At 42.8% G+C, this 19,653-nt stretch overlaps 2 protein-coding genes across 6 annotated transcripts; one reads left to right on the forward strand and one right to left on the reverse strand.

Annotated features, from left to right (window-relative positions):
• The first annotated feature begins 3,849 nt into the window (after positions 1-3,849).
• Positions 3,850-13,220, forward strand: cables2a (Cdk5 and Abl enzyme substrate 2a). Of its 5 annotated transcripts, XR_013935519.1 has the most exons (11): positions 3,850-4,393; positions 4,710-4,802; positions 6,627-6,704; positions 6,846-6,945; positions 7,031-7,199; positions 7,295-7,392; positions 9,096-9,202; positions 9,347-9,551; positions 11,312-11,482; positions 11,885-12,111; positions 12,272-12,401. XR_013935519.1 is itself a non-coding variant. In XM_080468722.1 (10 exons), exons 1-9 carry the CDS (start codon positions 3,852-3,854, stop codon positions 11,450-11,452), a joined length of 1,533 nt encoding a protein of 510 aa, XP_080324848.1. In that variant the 5' UTR covers positions 3,850-3,851; the 3' UTR covers positions 11,453-11,482; positions 11,885-12,401. The 5 variants fall into 5 exon arrangements, 3 of the variants coding, with proteins under 3 accessions (XP_080324848.1, XP_080324847.1, XP_080324849.1); XR_013935518.1 differs by having other exon boundaries at positions 11,312-12,111; XM_080468722.1 differs by having other exon boundaries at positions 11,885-12,401.
• A 52-nt stretch (positions 13,221-13,272) lies between these two features.
• On the reverse strand, positions 13,273-19,466 carry LOC308113872 (proteasomal ubiquitin receptor ADRM1-like). Its single transcript, XM_080470400.1, has 10 exons — positions 19,365-19,466; positions 18,319-18,560; positions 18,126-18,242; positions 17,175-17,298; positions 16,995-17,081; positions 16,806-16,911; positions 15,795-16,036; positions 14,815-14,972; positions 14,636-14,738; positions 13,273-13,576 (listed from the first exon to the last, which is right to left on the reverse strand). Exons 2-10 carry the CDS (start codon positions 18,526-18,528, stop codon positions 13,473-13,475), a joined length of 1,251 nt encoding a protein of 416 aa, XP_080326526.1. The 5' UTR covers positions 18,529-18,560; positions 19,365-19,466; the 3' UTR covers positions 13,273-13,472.
• Positions 19,467-19,653: the final 187 nt, after the last annotated feature.

Raw genomic sequence — 19,653 nt, forward strand, 5'->3', positions numbered from 1 at the left:
AAGAAAGAACACAGTAATAGCTCCAGACACCAGACTGGTCGGAACAGCTTCGATATATTGAAGGCAAGTAGTCCTGGTATTGACACTTTTATATACCCGTCCATTATTTCCTAATTTTCCCAGAACTTTCCTTTGACAAATTGTGTTCAGATAGCAGAAACAGTCATGTAGCTTCTCATGGGTTGTTCTTGTCTCTTCAATTGGCTGCTTTTGTTTTATATTCATGAAAAAATTAAAACCTCACTGTCACTCAATTACAATATAATTGAAATATTTTACAGATTCAGCTGTGGTGCTTTACAATTTAATTTAAAAAAAAAGTACAATTTTGTATTTCACCACCTGAGCACAGTTCATCTCCAATTAGTGACAAAGAAAATTGAATTATGGTTTCTCTCTTTGGACTGTTTCCAGGAAACTATCAACCTGTAGACCCGTAAAATGAACCTTTGCCAGTTTGTCTTTCAGGGCTGTTTCCTATGGGACGTTTCTAAACTGTGCGTGTTGACGTGTATGTGTGCGTCTGAGCTCACATACCAGCATGTGATTGAGTGTATGTGGGTGTAAACAAGTCCTGCCTTGTGCATTTGAATTTATTTGAAACTGTGTCGAGATAATGACAGTTTTGTTGTAAACACTGTCCATTCAGCTCGTTTTTCCCAGATGACACAGATAAATAAATAGCCCACCAAGCACCTTTACCACCACTGCTGCAGAACAACAGACACGCAAACAACAACACAAAAAAGCCAAAGAGGCTTTGGTTTTGGTGCTAACTGAGTTCATCATGTAACAACTGCACATGGCACCATAAAAAGGAAGCTCGTGGTGGCAGGAGCTGGGCGGGGCTGTACCTCAAACACAAAGCGAGAAACAAAAAGCCTTAAGCTGGTGTACTGATGCCAGACTGTTGCTGTTCAGAGCAAGAAGGGAAAAAAAGATTATTGATGAGGAGGAGAATATTTCATCGTGTTGTTGTTGCTAAAATAAAGAGCAATGTGTTTACCTGACATTTGCTGTTTGGAGGGTTTTTTGTTGTTGTTTTTTTCTACAGTATTTATTATTATATCACCTTTGACATGTAGCATCTCCATTGCGAGAGGGTCCTCAAACATTGTGTTTACACATAATGTCTGTGTATTATTTTTGATTGCGTTTGAGGTGCACATACAGTATAATGCTCTTCAACACTACCAAAAACTAATATAAATATATATTAAATAAAGATTATATATTTTAGTTTTTTTATTGTCTTCGCTTAAAATCTACATATGGGCGTATAAATACAGTAGTTACCAGAGATCTCTGTGTCTATGTACAGAGGATCACACAAATAAATGATTTAATTAATCGTAGCCTCTCTTCTTTTCAGGTCCACTGAGCATATCTTAGATGTACTTTGCACGTCCTGTTATTTCATAGAGAAATGTAATTGAATTTGTGGAGGAAAGTCTTTTTGTTTTTTTTCAGTTCAGTTCAACTGTTTGATTAATTTATAATTTCTTTTCAGCAGTTTTTCACAATCGTCCTTTGACAAGGAAGAACATCCTGGCAAGTGATTTGAATTATTCACAATACAGAAGTTTTAAAAAATTATAGATAGATAGATAGATAGATAGATACATACATAGATACATAAATAGATACATAGATACATACATACACACATACATACATATATACATACATACATACATACATACATATATACATGTTGATCAGCTTGAGATTTAATCCTGTCTTTAGTGGATTGATAGATTAGCGGTGCTGGACTTCTCACCTACATCCACAGAAGAGCCTGTTCTCTAAACAGCAGTGCAACAAACTGCACTCTTTCCATTGTGCTAATTCCTCTAACTTGTATTTCCTTCTGAGGGAGGAAAGGGCCTATTGATCGGTCCCCACTCAGGAGGTGGAAAAGCTTTCACTCTTCAGTTTCCGTCTCAAAGAGACACTCACTCAAACCTCTGTGTTTACAAGTCGTTGGGGTGTGAAACCAAACTGGAAATCTGCTGCAAACTGTCCCGTTAACTTGTAACGCTGCAGGAAAATGAGAGAACAAGCAGCCGAGCTGTTAGCTGGCGCTCGTGTTTGATCTCAGGATCACAGCCTCACTTCTCTCTGACTCGTTCTCCAGTGCTGATCACTGGTGCCACTTTCTCAAAAGGAAATACTGATGTGAAAACATGTTTGGACACCCCAACATGACTGGCTTAGAGAGATTCAACGTAATGAATAACAACATAAATCATAGATGACCACCGGGAAAAGAGTTTTTAATCAGCGGTTACACAACATCTAATTACTGTGATGGAAACTCAGAGCGAGCAGACCAAATAATGAAAACATTGAGCTGCAAAGTCAAGAGAAAGAGCACTATCACTAAGCCTTTGATTAAAGGCTTAGTGATACCACTTCCTGACAAGACAATATTACGATCTGCAGTAGATTATTAATAGTTTACTGAAGTTTACTGAAGTTTTGCAAAGTGGAGAAATACAATCACTCACTATTGTTCACAACTACAGACAATTGAGTCACTAATTAACCCCAAATGTATGTTTTGGGATTGTGGGAGGAAACTGGAGCCTGGGAATATTTTGAAATGTGAGGTGAGAGTATGAGCCACTACAATCAGCCATACAACTAGATCAAATGTTATCGTGTACATTTCACTAGGGAGTTAAAGACATACTTTCTGCATCTTTCGGCTGCTTCCTTCAGGGCTCAGCACAGCAGATCATCTGTCTCCATCTCACTCTATCCCATGACTCTTCTACTGTTACTCCAACCAGCTCTGTGTCCTCCTCCTTAAAGGTCACCCACCATTCAGCATCCATCAGCCCTGCTTTGGTCAACAGCAGTGAAGATGGTTGTTGTCAACACAGGTCTCATCCAATCCAGTGAGACCATCTTGTGTGATTTGCATACTTGTTTTTCCCCAAGTTTCATGCCCTTCCTGATGCAAAGATTTGCCAATGTTTTGTCAATGCCTTTAATAACAAGTTACCAATATTCACAAATGATTCAAACCTGATAAAATTATATGCTGTGAGGAATTTTAGGTCAAATCTCACTACTTTATAGTAAGTTACTAACAAAATCACTCAACAGGCCCAATGGAATAAGGCAGGGAGTTAAAACACCCATGGGTCCTGAAGTAATACAATTCAAAAGATGTAAGATAACAACATAAAGACACAAAACAGCCACAAAGAAAAACAATAATCACAATCAAGTGAAATTCAAATGTATCACAAAGTGACAAAACTGCAAACACACACATGAGAGACAAAACGACCTTAAGATGACCATAGAAAATCACAATATTACCCCAGGGAATCTAAATACAACCGCAAATAAAGGCACGTTTGTTTCTTTCGTAGTCTGAATGGTGTCTAAAGGCTATGTGTGTTCTCACAACGCTTTTCATTAAAGTTCTCTCCCTGCAGAGCCTAAATAGTGTTAAAGGTGATAATGATCGTTCATTCATCAGTTAGTGGTTCTGGAATCTAAAAACCAAAAAAGGGGGGAGAAAAAACCTCCGCAGATTAAAGTGGGTCAGGTAGATAACTATCAAGAAGCTGAGTGACTGAATCATATGAAGAAATGAGCTTTACAATGAAGCAACACTGTAGTTCTTTGTTATTGAACCAGCCCCCATGATTACCACACGACCAATCAACGACGAGCAGCGAGACTCTTTTGGGGATTCGTCCAATCATTGGACACCATATGCATAAGCTCGTTTACATGTCAACACTCCCAGCCAATCAGCAGAGAGATGGGCGTGGCTAACGCGGGGCACCGGTTTCTCAGTGCCTTCAGCAGCAGCTGCATTTCAAACTAGAATGGCGACCGCTGTCTGCGGTCTGCAATCCACCAGCAGCACCTCCAAACCGGCGAGGACTAACCGGGAGCACCGGAGAAGAGCGAAGGACTCCCGCCGGAGACAGGCCGCTCTCCTCTTCCTCACCAATATCTCACTCGACGGGCGGCCTCAGTGTCAGCTTATCGATGGAAGCAGTGACCAGAAAGCCTCCGAGGAGCACCGAGACGATGGCCCAACCGTCGCGCCGCCGCCGGCGGACAGTCAGGGGCCGGCGGCCCCGGTGACAGACCCCGTTGCGGCCGGCGGCGGCTCGTCCTCTAGTTTCACCGGCGTGGTCAGTCCTGCCCGGCCTTCTCTTATACAGTCTCCGGGACCGGCCGGAGCAGGTACCGTGGGAGCCAACGAGGTGTTTCTGGAAGGTGCCAGCGCGGCGGAGACGCTCACCCCGGACACCCCTCTGTCCCCGGTCCCCACCGGCCACCACCCCTGCTCCCGCGTCCGATCAATGCCCGCCGCGCTCAGCCCCGTGCCGGCCACCAACTCCCTGGATTCACGGCAGAGGTGAGTATGCTGGAAGTCTGTGAGTCACCATGAAATACCGGATTTTCACTTCCGTGTGAAATTAGAGCCGGTACAGTCACAGAAATGCACTTTCATGTACAGCAATGTGTTTACTTGTAATATTTGTATTTATCTATATGGTTTCAATACATATTATAGTCATTTGCCACATGTATAGTGTCGTTTAGTGAAAGTACTCAGTAAACTCATTTGACTCAGTGATGTAAAGTGATTTCCATAAGGGAGTCTTTTACCTGTGCATGGTCCTTGTGTGCTTGATAATGAGGAAAACCACTAACACAGACTTTCTGCCCAGGATAAGGAACGTGTCTGGTTCTCCTGGACCCAAGGTGCCAAAAAAAGTCCACTTCATCAAGAGTATGAGACAGTATGACACCAGAGGATGCAGGTCAGTGTCCAGACAGCATCAACACGCAAGCGCACATGCACACACACACACACATACACTTACACATACAGATACACATAATCACACTGCATAGGGATGTGGTTAAAATCAGAAGTGGTTATATTTTGGGCTCTGAATGTGGAACCTCACTGAGTCTGCTGTCTGCTCCTGCTGGTATTGTAATAAGCTGCTTAACTGTGGCATGCAGGCTGCAGAGGAATAACAGTGTTGATTGCTACGGTGAATTTAATCACCCTTGGAGGCTTAGCAAAAGCCAAAAGAGGTGCAGTGTGGAAATGTAACACCATATTGCACCAACAGTATAGTGGGGGAACCACAGACACTGGCCACATTGAACATGGTGACATCTAGACTGAGATTTATTGTATCAACATTCAATGAAAAAACACCTGCCATGTTTCATATGCCATTCCTTGACTCACTATTTTTGATTTGTCTTCCACTGTCTGCTTCATATTCATTTCCTCATACATCACATGTTTTCTGCTGGTGAGTGCAACAAAGTGCTGTAGCAACCCCGAACTGTGCCCCAGGTTTGGCTTTCTGTTTCTGTTTGAGGCTGTCACATATTGTTTGATGCTCTCTGAGCTGAAGGGAGTGATGCTCTGGATCTTACATAACTTCTGGTAATTAATACTAGAAGAAGCCTGTGTTGTAATACTGTCCACCTCCTAGAGAGAGTTGATATTTCCCCCTCAAGGTCTGGCATGAGTGTTTACTGCCGAGTGTCCCTGGCAGAGACTGCTGACTGCATGTTATTGTTAAGGACTGCACCCCCCCCTCGTGTTTGCCTTGTTCTTTCTCGTGTGTTTGCAGGTTGTGTTGCTGTTGAGCAGACTGATTGGTTGTTTATATCTATAAATATGTCGGATCAATTGAACTCCAGGGAAATCTGTAGAGTTTATTGGTTATTTGTGCATAGTTTTAGGTAGTCCTGCTTTAGGTTGTACCTCTTGTGCGATACAGAAAGATTTCAGTCACACTCATCCATATTTAAATTTATATAAAAAAGGCTAGTTCAAGACTATATATCCATAAAACCTGTAGTTTCCACCAAAAAACAACAACTTTTAAAACCTTTCATATCGTAGACTATTAACCTTTGAAATATAATTCAGAATAAATTGATGAATTCAGTTGAATAATATTTGTGTTCCTGTCTGAAATGCACAGTCTCAATCTGAAGCTGTCAACATATTTTCAGCTACTTTAATAACTTTCTCTCTCATTTTTGAGCTAATCTCTACCCGAATGTTGTCTGATTCACACTCTCACTGAGTTGGAATGACACAATATTGTGTCTGATGACCAATATTGAACAATTGTAGTAGGTCTTTTTGTGTTGTTGAAAGACTCAAACAGGATCATTTGTACATAAATGCAGAAAAAACAAAACCAAAACTGCATTTTTGAATCGAGGCGGTTCAAAGATTTCTTCTCATTTGTGTAGATTGTCTCAGGAGGACTTCAGCTGTTTTTAAACAACCAGCCGGCTCACACATTGTTTATCTTAGCAGAAGAATCAAAAACTAATTTCCAGAAATGTGAAACTATTTTCTTCCTGATTTTAACAGATTTTAAGAGTAATGACTTCCTCTGTGTTCAGGTGTTATTTTGGATCTTGTCCAGCTCCGCTGTGTACCCTCCTGTTGTGAGATTTAGATTGTTTGTGTTGTAGAAGTGGCGCTGTGAGCAGCTGATGAATGTTCTGTGTACAGCAGGCTCTGAGCAGCAGTGACTGTGGCTGTTTCCTGTAGACTGACACCATCTGTTCTGTCTGCCTGTACTTGCTATGTCCTGCAGGATCATGCTGATTTGTGCCAAGCGGTCGCTATATGCTGCTTTCTCAGTGCTGCCCTATGGAGAGAGTGCTCACCTCAGGTACAAGGACAGCAACACCACGAGCAGAGAGCGCCCACATCCTCGCTTTTTATGTTTCCCTCATCCTCCATGTCACCCTGGGCAAAACAGCAGCGTGTTTGCAGCGCGTGCTGGAAATGACAAATGTGCCTCTTTTCACAGTGATCTTAAGCTGGAGGCTCAGAGGCAAAGACTGTCCTCTGTGGTGGCAGCGGACCTGCTTCCGTCCCTGGAAGGCGTGGAGCTGGGTGCCATTGGGAAGGTAAACATCGAGCCCTGAGATACAGAAATACCAGCACGCTCTCAGAAATCCTCCCACGGCTGACTGTCTCCTTCTCCCCCCTCAGACGGTGTCCTACGCTCAGTTGCTTTTTCCGACCAACGCTTTGGTGAGACAGAAGAGCAGCGGAGCGGCGGAGAACAGCACATCGCAGACCCCGCAGTCGCGTTTCCGTAGCAACGGGCAGAGGAACTTCACCCCTGCACGTCTGAACAACAGCGCGGCGCAGGACCCAAGTACGGCTCCAGTTTATAGACCCACTGCTGCTTCTGCCCGTCGACCCGACCTCCAGTGTGTGACTCACCCAGGTTCTACTATTTGTGCGTTTCAGGCATCGAGGAGGTTGTGGAGTACGACCCGAACCTGCTCAGTGACCCGCAGTGGCCCTGTGGGAGACACAAGAGGGTCCTGATATTTGCATCATATGTGGTGAGTATTATTCAGCTGGAACCAGTGGAACTCGTCAATTGTACCAGTGTAATTCATAATAGAGATTTAAAAAAAAATGTTTTTTATCATTTCTGCATGTAATAACTTGATACTTGTTTGGTGTGACATACATGACCTTTAGACAGCAAACATGAACACGCCCAAAACCTTTCTCCAGTGTCCCAGAAATCGAGAAAATGTGGATGAAACAGGTTTTTTTTTTCATCCTTCATTTTGATGGATTCTCTTTAGCTGTTTCTGAACCGAATCAACAGCGGAGGTGGACTTTGCTAAGAGTCTGGTACATAACATGACGGCTTGATTCAGTTTAGCAGCGAGGCATTCAAGGACAGCTGTGAGCGTAGGTTGTCTGGGTTTCAAAAGAGCTCAGACTCAGAACCTTGAGCAAGATAATTGTAGTTATTTGATTTAGATTTCTAACTGAAGTCTTCGGAGGCAGTTTGAGCTGGAATGCCAAAGTTTAAGAGGAGCAACATCCAAGACTACTATGAGGCAAACCAACTTATTTTAATTGCTCATAAAGGTTTTTAATGCAGTTTGAATCATAGAGACATTTAGGTTGTCACAAAGTTCCCAATAATCTGAGTTCTGCACGTTTTTTTAAAAGGTATCAAACAACTCAATCATGTTTGAACGACACTCTGCCACTTGTAGAACGGCTGAAAAGTCTGATGGGGGGCGGGCGCTGCTTGGCAGGCGTTGGTGCAGATTCATTTGTCATGTTGTGGAGAAAACCGGCTGGTGTTAGTAATTGAATGTCTTTGTATCTGGTAACGGGAGACGTCGCACACCTATAAATTTAAAATGGGACTTTGTGGATCATGTTCAGGAGGCTGATGAATAATTTGTGGGGTTTCGGTCTGAAACTACAGACCTGCTACAGACGCTGTCGCAGCTGCAACCTGCCAGAGCTCATCGGCGAATGTGACAGGAAACAGTTTGGGAAAGACCCGAAACAAGCCGCCAGCTTTTACTGAATAAACACATGTACCCATTATCAGAAGACCTCCACCTTCTAGACATTTGAGGACGTTCCAGCACAAAATGAAGATTTTGTTCCATAATAAAGAATGATTGGCCGTCTCCACTAGTTTTCAACTATTGCTTGTGACTCGATTCTAAATCAAGTTTAAGGTTTTTATTTGAATGTGATTTGAAATTGTGACTTCAATTATTTAGGATTATTTCCTGCAGATCTGCATTAACTTGAGGCCTAATTATATGAATCATGACTTGGTTTTATTCCTCACGAGGCAGACTGATCACTGTATTTGGACTGAGTGAGCAGATTTACATCCCCACAACAGTAATGGATTCCCATCCTCACATGGACACCAGGCCAGGACCGATGCAGTGTCTTCTGTTACTCCTGCAGCTAAAAAAAGAAAGTTGCGTTCCCAAATTTAGGTTTGCAGTAGTTCAGGAATAACCTCTGACCGACTCCATGTATGTATACTAACATTTACAGAACCAGGTAAACTTGTGTCAGATTGCTTTTTCTTTAATTGATTTCAGAGTTTTCCTGATTCCCTTTGCTCTGTGTGAAACGGTTCTTCACATCCTTGGGTGCCGTTAGAATTGTTCTGTTGCTCGGCACCATGTGACTGCATGTGAAGCGAGTTCCTCCTGCTGACTCGAGTCGGGTTTGATCTGACGTGCCGACTTGTTTTTCATCCCTGCAGACGACCGTCATCGAGTACGTGAAGCCGTCTGACCTGAAGAAGGACATGAACGAGACTTTCAAGGAGAAGTTTCCTCACATTAAGCTGACGCTGAGCAAGATAAGAAGGTGCAGATATCGTTTGTGCTCCTCTTTGGTTTTCAGCCTTTCGAAAGTTGAACTTTGATTTGAATGTGGCTCGTTGGCGTCGCACAATTCTTTCTTTCTCTGAAAACAAACGGCCGACTGTGACGTTCTTCCCCCTCCGGCCAGCCTGAAGAGGGAGATGAGGGCCGTGAGCGAGGAGTGTGGCCTCCAGCCCGTCACCATAGCGATGGCGTTTGTTTACTTCGAGAAGCTGGTGCTGCAGGGTCGCCTCAACAAGCAGAACAGGAAGCTGGTGTCTGCGACATGCGTGCTGCTGGCTGCGAAGATCAGCAGCGACCTGCGGAAGCCAGAAGTCAAGCAGCTCATCGACGTGAGTGAAGTTTCCACACAGTTTAACTCTTTATCGGGCAAAAAAACCTCCACATTTCTTCCCGATTCTTCCAAACTTCAATCACAAAGTAATGACAATCATAGATTAAGTGAGTCTTCTATTTCCAATATCAATTCTAGGAATGATATAATGTGTGCTCTGGGTCAGTTAGATGTATTTTAATCTATTTTTTCTAAGGAACCGATACTTGATAAGGATGTTTGGAACTTTTCTACACTCTGGCACCCTTCATAGAGGACTATAAAAATCCCCTATGAAGGCTTGAAAGAGAAACACAACAAGAAGAGAAGACAGTAAATAAAGAAGAAAAACCAGCTCAGTGTTGTTTACACAACATTTTTCTCTCAACTGCCCGTGTCCTCCACGACTGCAGGCGGAGACACGGCATCGTTTTATTTCAACCAAACAAATGAAGACTATTTATCCTGCTTTCCAGAAAGAAATAAGTGGAAGCCTTTGGGCTGCTAAAGATGGGCACTTTGATCAAATCTTGGATTAAAAATCACATTTTAAACCAGATTGTATAGTTTATATCATGTTCCACTAACCTGCTGCACACAGGGCAAACGGAAAAACTAACTGTTATAACTGTGATGCTTTTGCAACAAAACTTAAAGTCACACTTTCATTTAAATGCAGTAATAACTTTAAACAAAAACTGTCTTTGTGCCAGTAAGTGTAGTTTTCTACAAAAGAAGTATCAGACAAATTCGATTCAAAAGATTTTCTTTGGACTTGTTTCAGTACTGTTTTAGTATTACGCCATTATTAGTAAGTAATCATATGTCATATAATCATATATATATATTTTTTTATATATTCTTAAAGAAGAATCCCCGTCCCTGGTGTGTGAATAATCACTGGCCGACGTGGTGACCTCTCTCGTCACCACTATAACAACCACTGCACTTCCAGTACTGCAGGTTGTAAAATCAGCAAACAGTCGCGACAGAAGCAGCTGTTTCTCTGTTTGCTGAGCAGGAAAACAATGTGGAGTTGATTCAGACTCTTGTTTCTGTTCTTACTGCCGTTTCCAAACCTGCTCAGTGAGTCATCGAGGAATACAGAAATAAATGATAATATGATTTAAAAAATAAATAAATGACGATTTTTAATTCAAACTGTGAGAAAACATTAATCTGAGCGAGCAGCCTCCATCCGTCGCTCTTCTGAAGTACTTAGTCTGGAAAGTTTGTCCATCTATCAGCAGAATAACACAGGGAGGCCCAGTCAACATGCAGTAACGACTAAAGGCAATCTAGAGTCAGCAGCTCGGGGCCAGTGCTTGTTTCTGGACTGTGGGAAGGAATCAGAGTAACTAGAATACATTGGAACCTGCAAACTCAACTTTATTTGTATAGCACTTTAAAAACAACCACAGTGTTGTACATCAGTCGGTATGAAAACCGAAAAGTGTAAACAAAACGATATAGATAGAATAAAAGCCGGAGCCTCAAGCTGGAATGGAAATATAGAAATGTTTGGTGATTAAATAATGATCCTTCATTGTTTTAAGGTAGGTGTGTCCCATGTCCATCCCCAAAGCCAATCATGACCATAAGTCAGATATTTTAGTGCTTCCTCTCTCCTAAGAAGTCACTATTTTGCACACAAACAAATGCATGAGTATAAATGTCATGTGTGGACCAATCATAGCCTTCGCTGTCTCCTGTGTATTATTGAATGTGACACATTTCCTCTGGTTTCTTGTCCCCATGTGTCCCCGTGTGGACGAGCAGAAGTTGGAGGAGCGTTTCCGGATCAACAGACGGGAGCTGATTCCTCTAGAATTCGCCGTGCTGGTCGCACTGGAGATGGGCCTTTACCTCCCCGAGAGCAAAGTCATGCCACACTACCGCAGGCTGGTGCAGCAGGGTTAGAGCGGCGGCGGCGCCATCACCAGCAGACGTGTGTGTATGTGTATGTATGTGCGCGTGTGGTAAAGGTGTGTGTGTGTGTGGATTGACCAGTTAATAAGCTGTGGTGTTCAAAACAAATAGCTCCTATTTATTTTGTGAGTGAAGAACTAGTTTACACTCGTTTAGACTGGATGTGTTTGTAGACGTGGCGTCTGGTGTCGACCCCCTCATGAGCTCTATGTTAGAGACGTTCAATCAGCACGTTAATTGTGCTTTTACTTTCACGTCTCGTGAACAAGTTTCCTTTCTTTGTGTTCTCGTATTGGAAGGAAACAAACACTGAAACGTCTGTGAACCAGCTCCTCGCCTGCACCTTCATCACTGTACAGCCTGTATAGTTTATTTTTTAATCAACCCATACAAGTGATTATTTTTATTTTTATTTTTTAATAGGGAATGCCTTTCTTAATCCACTGTGACGCTGACGCTTCTTTAGCCATGAGGACTGAAACATGACACTGTAGAAGTTGAGAGAAACACCTTTAGACAGCAGCAGCCTTTCTTCTCTGGTCCTTCGTCTCCGTCACTTCGCCAAACTCAAGAAGCAGCTTTCAGCTCTGCCGGAGGAGAGTTGACGTTCAGTTTGACCCCTGCGGTGTCGCCTGCACACAAACTGGATTGTAAGATTGTCTTATTTATTCTAAGTGTAGTTATTTTGTTTTTCAAGTTCTTACCCAGGGATGTGTTTTGTAAAATGTCATTAACGCGTCAGTCATACGACTCGTCGTCACGTCCTTCAGTTCTCAGGAAATTTTACTTTCTTTTTCTTCCTTTTCGTAGCTCGTAAAGTCAAACCCAAAGAAGTTCCTGTCGCTGTCGTCCATTTGAATCGTAGCGCTCTGGAATGGATGTTGATGCTTCGCTGCAGTAATTCCTAAGATTCGTATGATGAGTGTTTTAGTATTTAATTAAAAAAAAAAAAAAAAAAAGTGCCTGAAGCTCCAGTGGAAGTGAAATGATTGACAGTCTTGTCCTCTGTGATATTTGGTGTTGACATTTCTTCGTCCCGCTGCAGTTGATCTTTTAAAATGTTCTCGTCCGTGAAAGATAATCACAAACATGATGATTCAGTTTATGTGTGTCTGACGTCACGACGCCACACGAGAGCCGCCGGTGTGCAGTCGGGGGGAAAAAAGGGGGTTTGTAAATTCAGATGATCAAAATCTGAAATATTGTCCAAGATTTTGATCAATTAGTGAATAAATGGTTGAATTTGCTCTTCCTGCTGTATTTTAGTTTAGAAAAACTGCCTCCTCGTTCAAACGACTATATTTTACTTAATTCATTCAAACCGAATCTCCTCCTGGTCTTTAGTATGAAGATGATAATCACATCACATGGCTCCCACTCCCAATCATCAGCTCTATGAGAGGACCGCTTTTATTAAACTTATGGAGAAAAAGATTTCAATGTGTAAATAGAAACAGGACGGTGGGATGTCGCTGGGCTGCAGATTTCTAATAGATGAGGGTGATTGATCACCTCGACTCGATGGAGCGGTGTGGAAGATAATCGTAATCTTTAGTTAACTGTAATCTTGTGGGGGTTTTTCTTAAGAATTTCCCCTTTTTTTTTTTACCCGCAGCTGCTCTCGTATGGCGTCAGACGTGATGAAATGATCCAAATAATTGATCTGTGAAACTGCACACGATGTATGTTTTGGTGTCAAATCTATGAGTAATAACTCTACATGTTGTACTGGAAAATTAATGTTTTTAAAAATGTATTTAAAGAAAAACCCTTGACGAGTCTTCAATATGAACACCACACACACACACACGCGAGTGTTTCCATGATTTTACTGCTCTTCTCACGAGACAGGAAGCTGACATGCAGGTAAAATAACACTCAGTTCACTCGGTTAAACCAGCAGATCTGGATTCACGGCACGATCAGCCGAGAGTCACAGTATCTACCGTGCGTATTAATCTTTATCCTTTCTAAACAAAAGCAGCTAAATAAATAAATAATCTGGTGCGTTTTAGTCCAGGCTCATGTCTTCATCGTCGTCCTTTTTGTCTTTGGAGTCTCCGTCCTGGTCCGACTTCGTCTCCGTCTCCATGGCTTTGGCGAAAGCCTCCACATCTGCACAGAATCATGTCCAGAAATCTAAATATATATTTCAACCATTTATTTCTTACTAAAATGTTAAACAATTACATTTCCCACGTTTTCTTGGATTTAAATTTATATTTGAGTCCATACATACTAAATTAAAAATATTGGAATACAGTCACGCCTTGGTTGTCAAACTAAATTCTTTCTTAAAACTGATTTTCTCATAAGAATCAATTGAAAAATCGATCAATACGTTCTGAAATCTGTTTTATCCTATTTGGCTGTAGTTTATACTTAAATACCTACAAATGAGATGTTGGGGCGTGTGAAAGTCCCAATTTTCTTTCATACTTAACATTTTGCATTTCATATTTGATTTGAATCATTTTACCAAGATAAAGGAATCATTTTCAGTGTGTGTTCCAGTAGAGAAGAAAAAAGACCGTCTACTTTGTCGATCAGGAAACAAGATTCAGCGTTTGTTGGGTTTTGAGGATGAAACAAGTCGATTTAGTTTTTAAAACAGGTCTGAGTCTGACACATTCAGCTTTCCTGCAGGTCTGCAGCAGTGGGAAGTGAGCTTGGGTATGCGGGCCTCGGTGTCACAAAAAGGGTATTTTTCTTCTGTGGATGAATTGGAATGTACTTTACCAGGGATGTAACTAAAGCAGAGTCGTATCAGAGACCCGGGGATTACTTTCAATCTCTTACCTGCTGTTCTCATTATTTTACTTTTATTTCACAAACTTTGCAACACGTCAAAGGAAAATATCACAACATCTTGTAAGATAAATCAAAGTGCGTTACAGTTCGAGCTGCACGGTGACCATGTGCTGCCCGCTGTTGCTAAGCAACCAAAGTTAGTGTCGAGACACTGACGTATTCCTGAGTTCAAAACTTCACTGAACCGACTTCTTCAAAAAGCAAGGTTTGACTGCACAGTAAACTTGAATCATTTGAAACGTACAACAACCTCCAGGACGGCGTCGGCTGGTTGTGGCGTTTATCTGGGTTCCTGTGCCCTGATGTTGATGCTTTTCTCGGTGACGTGAATTTGCTTTGCAGCAGTGAATCTCAAACACTGACCTCCTTTGTTGGCGGCGTCGACCGCCTCTGCAGGCAAACCGAACTGGTTCATTAGTGGACCCAGCTGGCCCGACGCCAGAGCGCTGCTGAACATGCTCATCGCCTGCAAACACCACAACCGTGAGCTCAACGTCTCAAACAAACGACACACTCCCATGACTTGAGTTCTTAGGGCCCACCTGCTGAAACTGTGGCGAGCTGAGCGTGTTGTGCAGCTCGTCGGAGCTCTGAGGCAGCGACTCTCCGGACGGCAGGTAGGGCGTCAGCCGCTGCTGCACCTCGGGGTTGGCCAGGATGGGAGCCATGACCTCCGGCGTCAGCACACTGGCGAGGTCCACTGCACCGCGCAGACACGACGGAATTAACTTGATTTATTCCAAATGAAGTACGACTCCAAATATCAGTACACAGAAATTCCAGTATGAAAAACGAGTGCAAGGAATCCAAACTTACTCAACCCAACCCGTTCTGCGTCAGTTATTGAAAAGTAACTTGCTTAATTTTCTAAACTCAATATAATAAATACTGTCACTATATTCCCTCTATGTCACATTTTGACAACTCAGTCCCGTCATACCTGCTCACCCACTGTCTCATCGATGTCATTACAATATATGTTTAGACCTTTTTATTAATTGTTTCATATCTGAGCATTGCTTCAACTGTTTGTTAATAATTCATCACCACAAACTCCGGTGGCACAGTCTTCACCGGAAAACGCAGGAAGTCATGACTTTCACAAGAGAGACATCATGTGATCAGTTCTCGGGCCTAATCTCATTTCAGCTGCTTTCCATATCATCTCACTTCCCCTCAGCAGCCTCATCTGTTTTCACTCTACTCTCTTCCTGCTCCCTCGCCGGCTTCTGCTGTGCTTGCGAGTCTGTGGACACAGTGATAAATAGCGTCACTGAAGCGGGAGGCCGAGCTGTGCCTAATGTTGTGTGGCACAGGGAAATTAAATCCCAACAGCCGCCGACTGCAGTACTTTCAGGAAGTTACTGCCTCTATAACAAACTGAGGTCATTATGGGAGAACTGCACCGTATTACACATGCTGTTGTTATCAGAATGCTCATTATTTGAAGCATAATTTCAATGCGATGGCAGTGATTAGGCCTAATGGTGGCTTCATGCCATCCCCTGAGGCGGCGTCTCACCTCCCTGCCCGCTGGCGGGGACGTTCATGGTGGCCAGAATGCTCTGCAGGTCTCTCAGCTGGATGGGCTGGGTGGGGTTGGCCGCGCCCGCCGCAATGGAGGTCACAGCCGGGGTGGAGGGCGTGGTGGCAGTGGGGGAGGCCACGGAGGTGGTGGAGGGAGTGATTGGGGTGGTGGGCACCTGCGAGGAGCCCAGCCGGCTGGTGGCAGAGGTGGAGGTCGGGGTGACAGCAGTGGACGGACTGAGAGGAGAACAAACGACAGTCGATGAACATGGAACAGAGCCTCCACCAATCAGGTACTTCCTGTTCTCCAACCAAGTTTGTCATGTTTTCATGCAACAACAACAATCTAGAAATAGTCACTGCATCAGGACATTTTCCCAAAAACTCACTGAAGTTGACTGGAGCGTGGCTGTTCTTGTAATACCACTTTGTACCACAAGATGGAGCAGTGAGTCAATTCACTAACATGGGAATTAAGCAACACAAACTAAAACAGAGAAGTACAGACCTTAAAATAATTCAAAAGAGGCCAAAAATGCCAAATTGTGAAAAACAAAAGTTAACATCTACTGAAATTTGCAAATGTGTAAATAAATCTATTATACACTGCTAAATGTGTCAAACTTTTCAAAAATGTGTTGACACATTTAGCAGTTCATCATAGACCTATTGAAATCTGCAAATATGAGCTTAACGTGTAAATATTTGTCTAATAAATCTGGGAATAAGTATAAATGTGTAAAAACAGACAGTAAAGAGAAAAGGGATATACAAAATAATAACTCATGTGAACAGTCCAGATTAACTTTAGGCGGATATTCTCAGCTCCAAGCTTCACAATCAAAATGTGTCTCCCTGGTGCTCAAACTTGAAACTGCGGCTGAATCTTTCTGGAGTTTTATTTCCACCCGTGTTCCAGCAGTAACAACAGATATAAAGCCACCGAAAAAGCCTATTTTGCCCGGCTGTTCTTTGAATGTAATGAGCAGAAGTAAGAGGCGGGAACCTGGTGGAGGAGTTGCTGGCTGCAGGAACGCTGCTGCTGCTGCTGCTGCTGCTGCTGCTGCCCAGCAGGTTGGCCAGACCTGGACCGGCCAGAGCGCCCAGACCCCCTGAAACACAGAGCCAACAGGTCCCGAGAGGTCCAAACAACATGCATGTTCATTTCATGCCGTCAGATCTGCAGCACACGTACCAATCCCACCCAGCCCGGTCGGTCCAATGAGCTGCATGAGCTGGTTGTGGCTCATGTTTCCCAGAAGGCTTTGCAGGCCGCCCTCGCCTGCGGAGAGCAGGAGAGACGCAGTAGCATTAAGATGAGATATTTCAGGTCTGGTAAAGTGTGATGAATGGGAATCAAACAATTAGTCGGTACCGCCCAGCGCCGACAGGTCGTGACCTCCACTGCCGCCGCTGCCGAGCGTGCCGGGCATCGGCGGGTTGTTGAGGTACTCGTTCACCTTACGGCAGTACTCCTCGTCCTTATCGGTCTTCGGCTCCTGAAATCAGAGCAAAACTTCAGTCCGACTGTGTTTCATCAAGATGCAAAGATGGACTGATACAGGGTGTTATTGTGTTAAAACGTGAATTCTAAATGTTCTTAAAGCTACACATCCGATATATCCATTAAAGCAGTCACCATGATTAAAAACAAACATGTCCAACTGCATTTACATTCTTAATATTCATTTAGTCTGAAAAAAGTGACTATAAATGTAGAATATAAAACAAGAATCAAAGAGGTTGACAATGAAGAATTGAATCCAAATAAATAAGAATATAACTACTTCTATGTTATCCATTGAGTTTATTTGTTCATTTATTTCTGTTTAGTTAATTATCTGTCAGTGTTATTTATGACATGTTAAGATATTAAATCACTTTAAAAAAAGCTCCAGTTTATTTTCCCTTCTAATAATTTAAACAAAGTGAGGAATAAACAATATTTATGTTTTGTTCTTAAATTACTACTTTACATTTAAGCAAATTAAATAACCAACAGAATGAATGCAAGATGTTCATAGTTAAAACTATTAAAATATTAATATCCAATATAAGTCATCTGTATTTTCCTCAGTGGAAACTGTTTTGTGAATATTTCTGTGCTAGGATTTAGCAAAACAGAGAAAAAGCAGCCTCCATGTCAATGATGAGTAAACAACAACAATAATGCCATTTTTGCTTAAAAGTACGTCCATTTTGTTGCCAAAAGAAAATTAGAACAAGTTGCAACAGCATTTCAAATCTGGTGATTTATCTTTGCATACTAATGAGAAGCGTTAAGAGAAAAGCACAGAGAGATAAAACGTGTGTTGCAGCTTCAGACCTGCATCCAGAAGAAAAGCCTTTTGGATCCGGCTTTGAACTTGAGCACATAAACCCGCCCGGTGGTGCACTGGTTCACCCGTTTGAACTCGCAGTCGTCGGGGAAGATGATCAGGTCCTGAATCACAGGTGGAAAAGAGTTACGCCGCTGGTCAAGTCGCATACGGGCGAGTCTCGCCGACGGCTGCACCTACGTCGTCCACGTTCCCGGTGGTCCGGTCCTTCCAGCAGAAGTGGATGAGCGAGTCGTCCGTCTGCTGGATGTAGACTTGACCTTTACGCTTGTCCGGAGTCACCGTGCTGCCCTTCATCGTCATCTTCCCCGCACGAAACTCCACCAGGTATTTACTGGAGGAGCCGCGGGACCCGGACACCAGGCTGGGGAACAACGCTCCGGAAGCCATGATGAAGAGGAGGAAGAGGAGGAGTGTGGAGTCTGTTAGAGGAGGTTTAACAGCGTCAATATTAGAAAACAGACAGAAATGACACAGTGACGTTCCAGTGTTTTCACATGTTTCTCAGATACAATGTCTGGATGATTCATTCTATATCAAAGCATGAGATCTTTAAAATGACAATATTTATCAATTTGGAGTTCACTGGAATAAAAAAAACAGTATTTGTTCACCTTTTAATTACTTAAATCACATCAGAGTAACTCTCACATCATCATGTAGATTATATCTTTAAAGCATGGATTTAAACATTTGTGGCTTAGTTATAAATTGTTTCCACAAAACTGTGACTCTCAACATGTTCCTTTCATTTCATTTCATTAGCCCGCAGAAATGTAAAAACTTGAGAACTTTTGAATATCACGCACGCACGCACGCACACACACACACACACACACACACACACGCACGCACGCGCGCTGAGGCCCATCTTGATATTTTGAAATAATAATGTCTGCACAACACAGACAAAGCTTCTTGCTGCACATTGAATATGAACTCACAGTAAATCTGTAACTGTGTGTTGTAAGTCTGATGTTGTGATGATTAAAGCCCCACAGAGCCTGATGGAGAGAATCTAAACTGCAGCAGACTGAACCAGAGCTTCACACCAACACACACTGGAGCCCAGCAGTGACTCTGCATCCTGCTGCCTTCGCTCCTCCTTCAGCTCCCAGAGCTCACACCAGAGCCGGCTTCACGGATTCACACACACACAATCAACACGCAGGCACGGAGCGTCAAATACAAACCGAAACATTTATAAAATACAGAGTTTAACTCACATTTCTGCCTGAATTATCCTTCAGCTGCACCACGGAAGAACTCGCCGAAAATTACTCTGATTGGCTGAAAAAGATGGGGTGCTTCGCTGTGATTGGTCGGTCCGTGTGCCAGTCCGTGGGGGCTTTAGGCGCCTCAGTGCAAGTTTGGTTGAGATGACACGACAGACTGTATCGCATGTCAAACCTTCAAAGACGCAAATAAACTGAAATTAAATAAATTATTTAAAGCAACTTCTCATCTAATGAAGTAGAAAATACACAATAAACCAGTATAGATCTTCAATTACCT

The sequence above is a fragment of the Lipophrys pholis genome (genome assembly GCF_963383615.2).
Source record: "Lipophrys pholis genome assembly, chromosome: 8".
NCBI classification, from domain to species: domain Eukaryota; kingdom Metazoa; phylum Chordata; class Actinopteri; order Blenniiformes; family Blenniidae; genus Lipophrys; species Lipophrys pholis.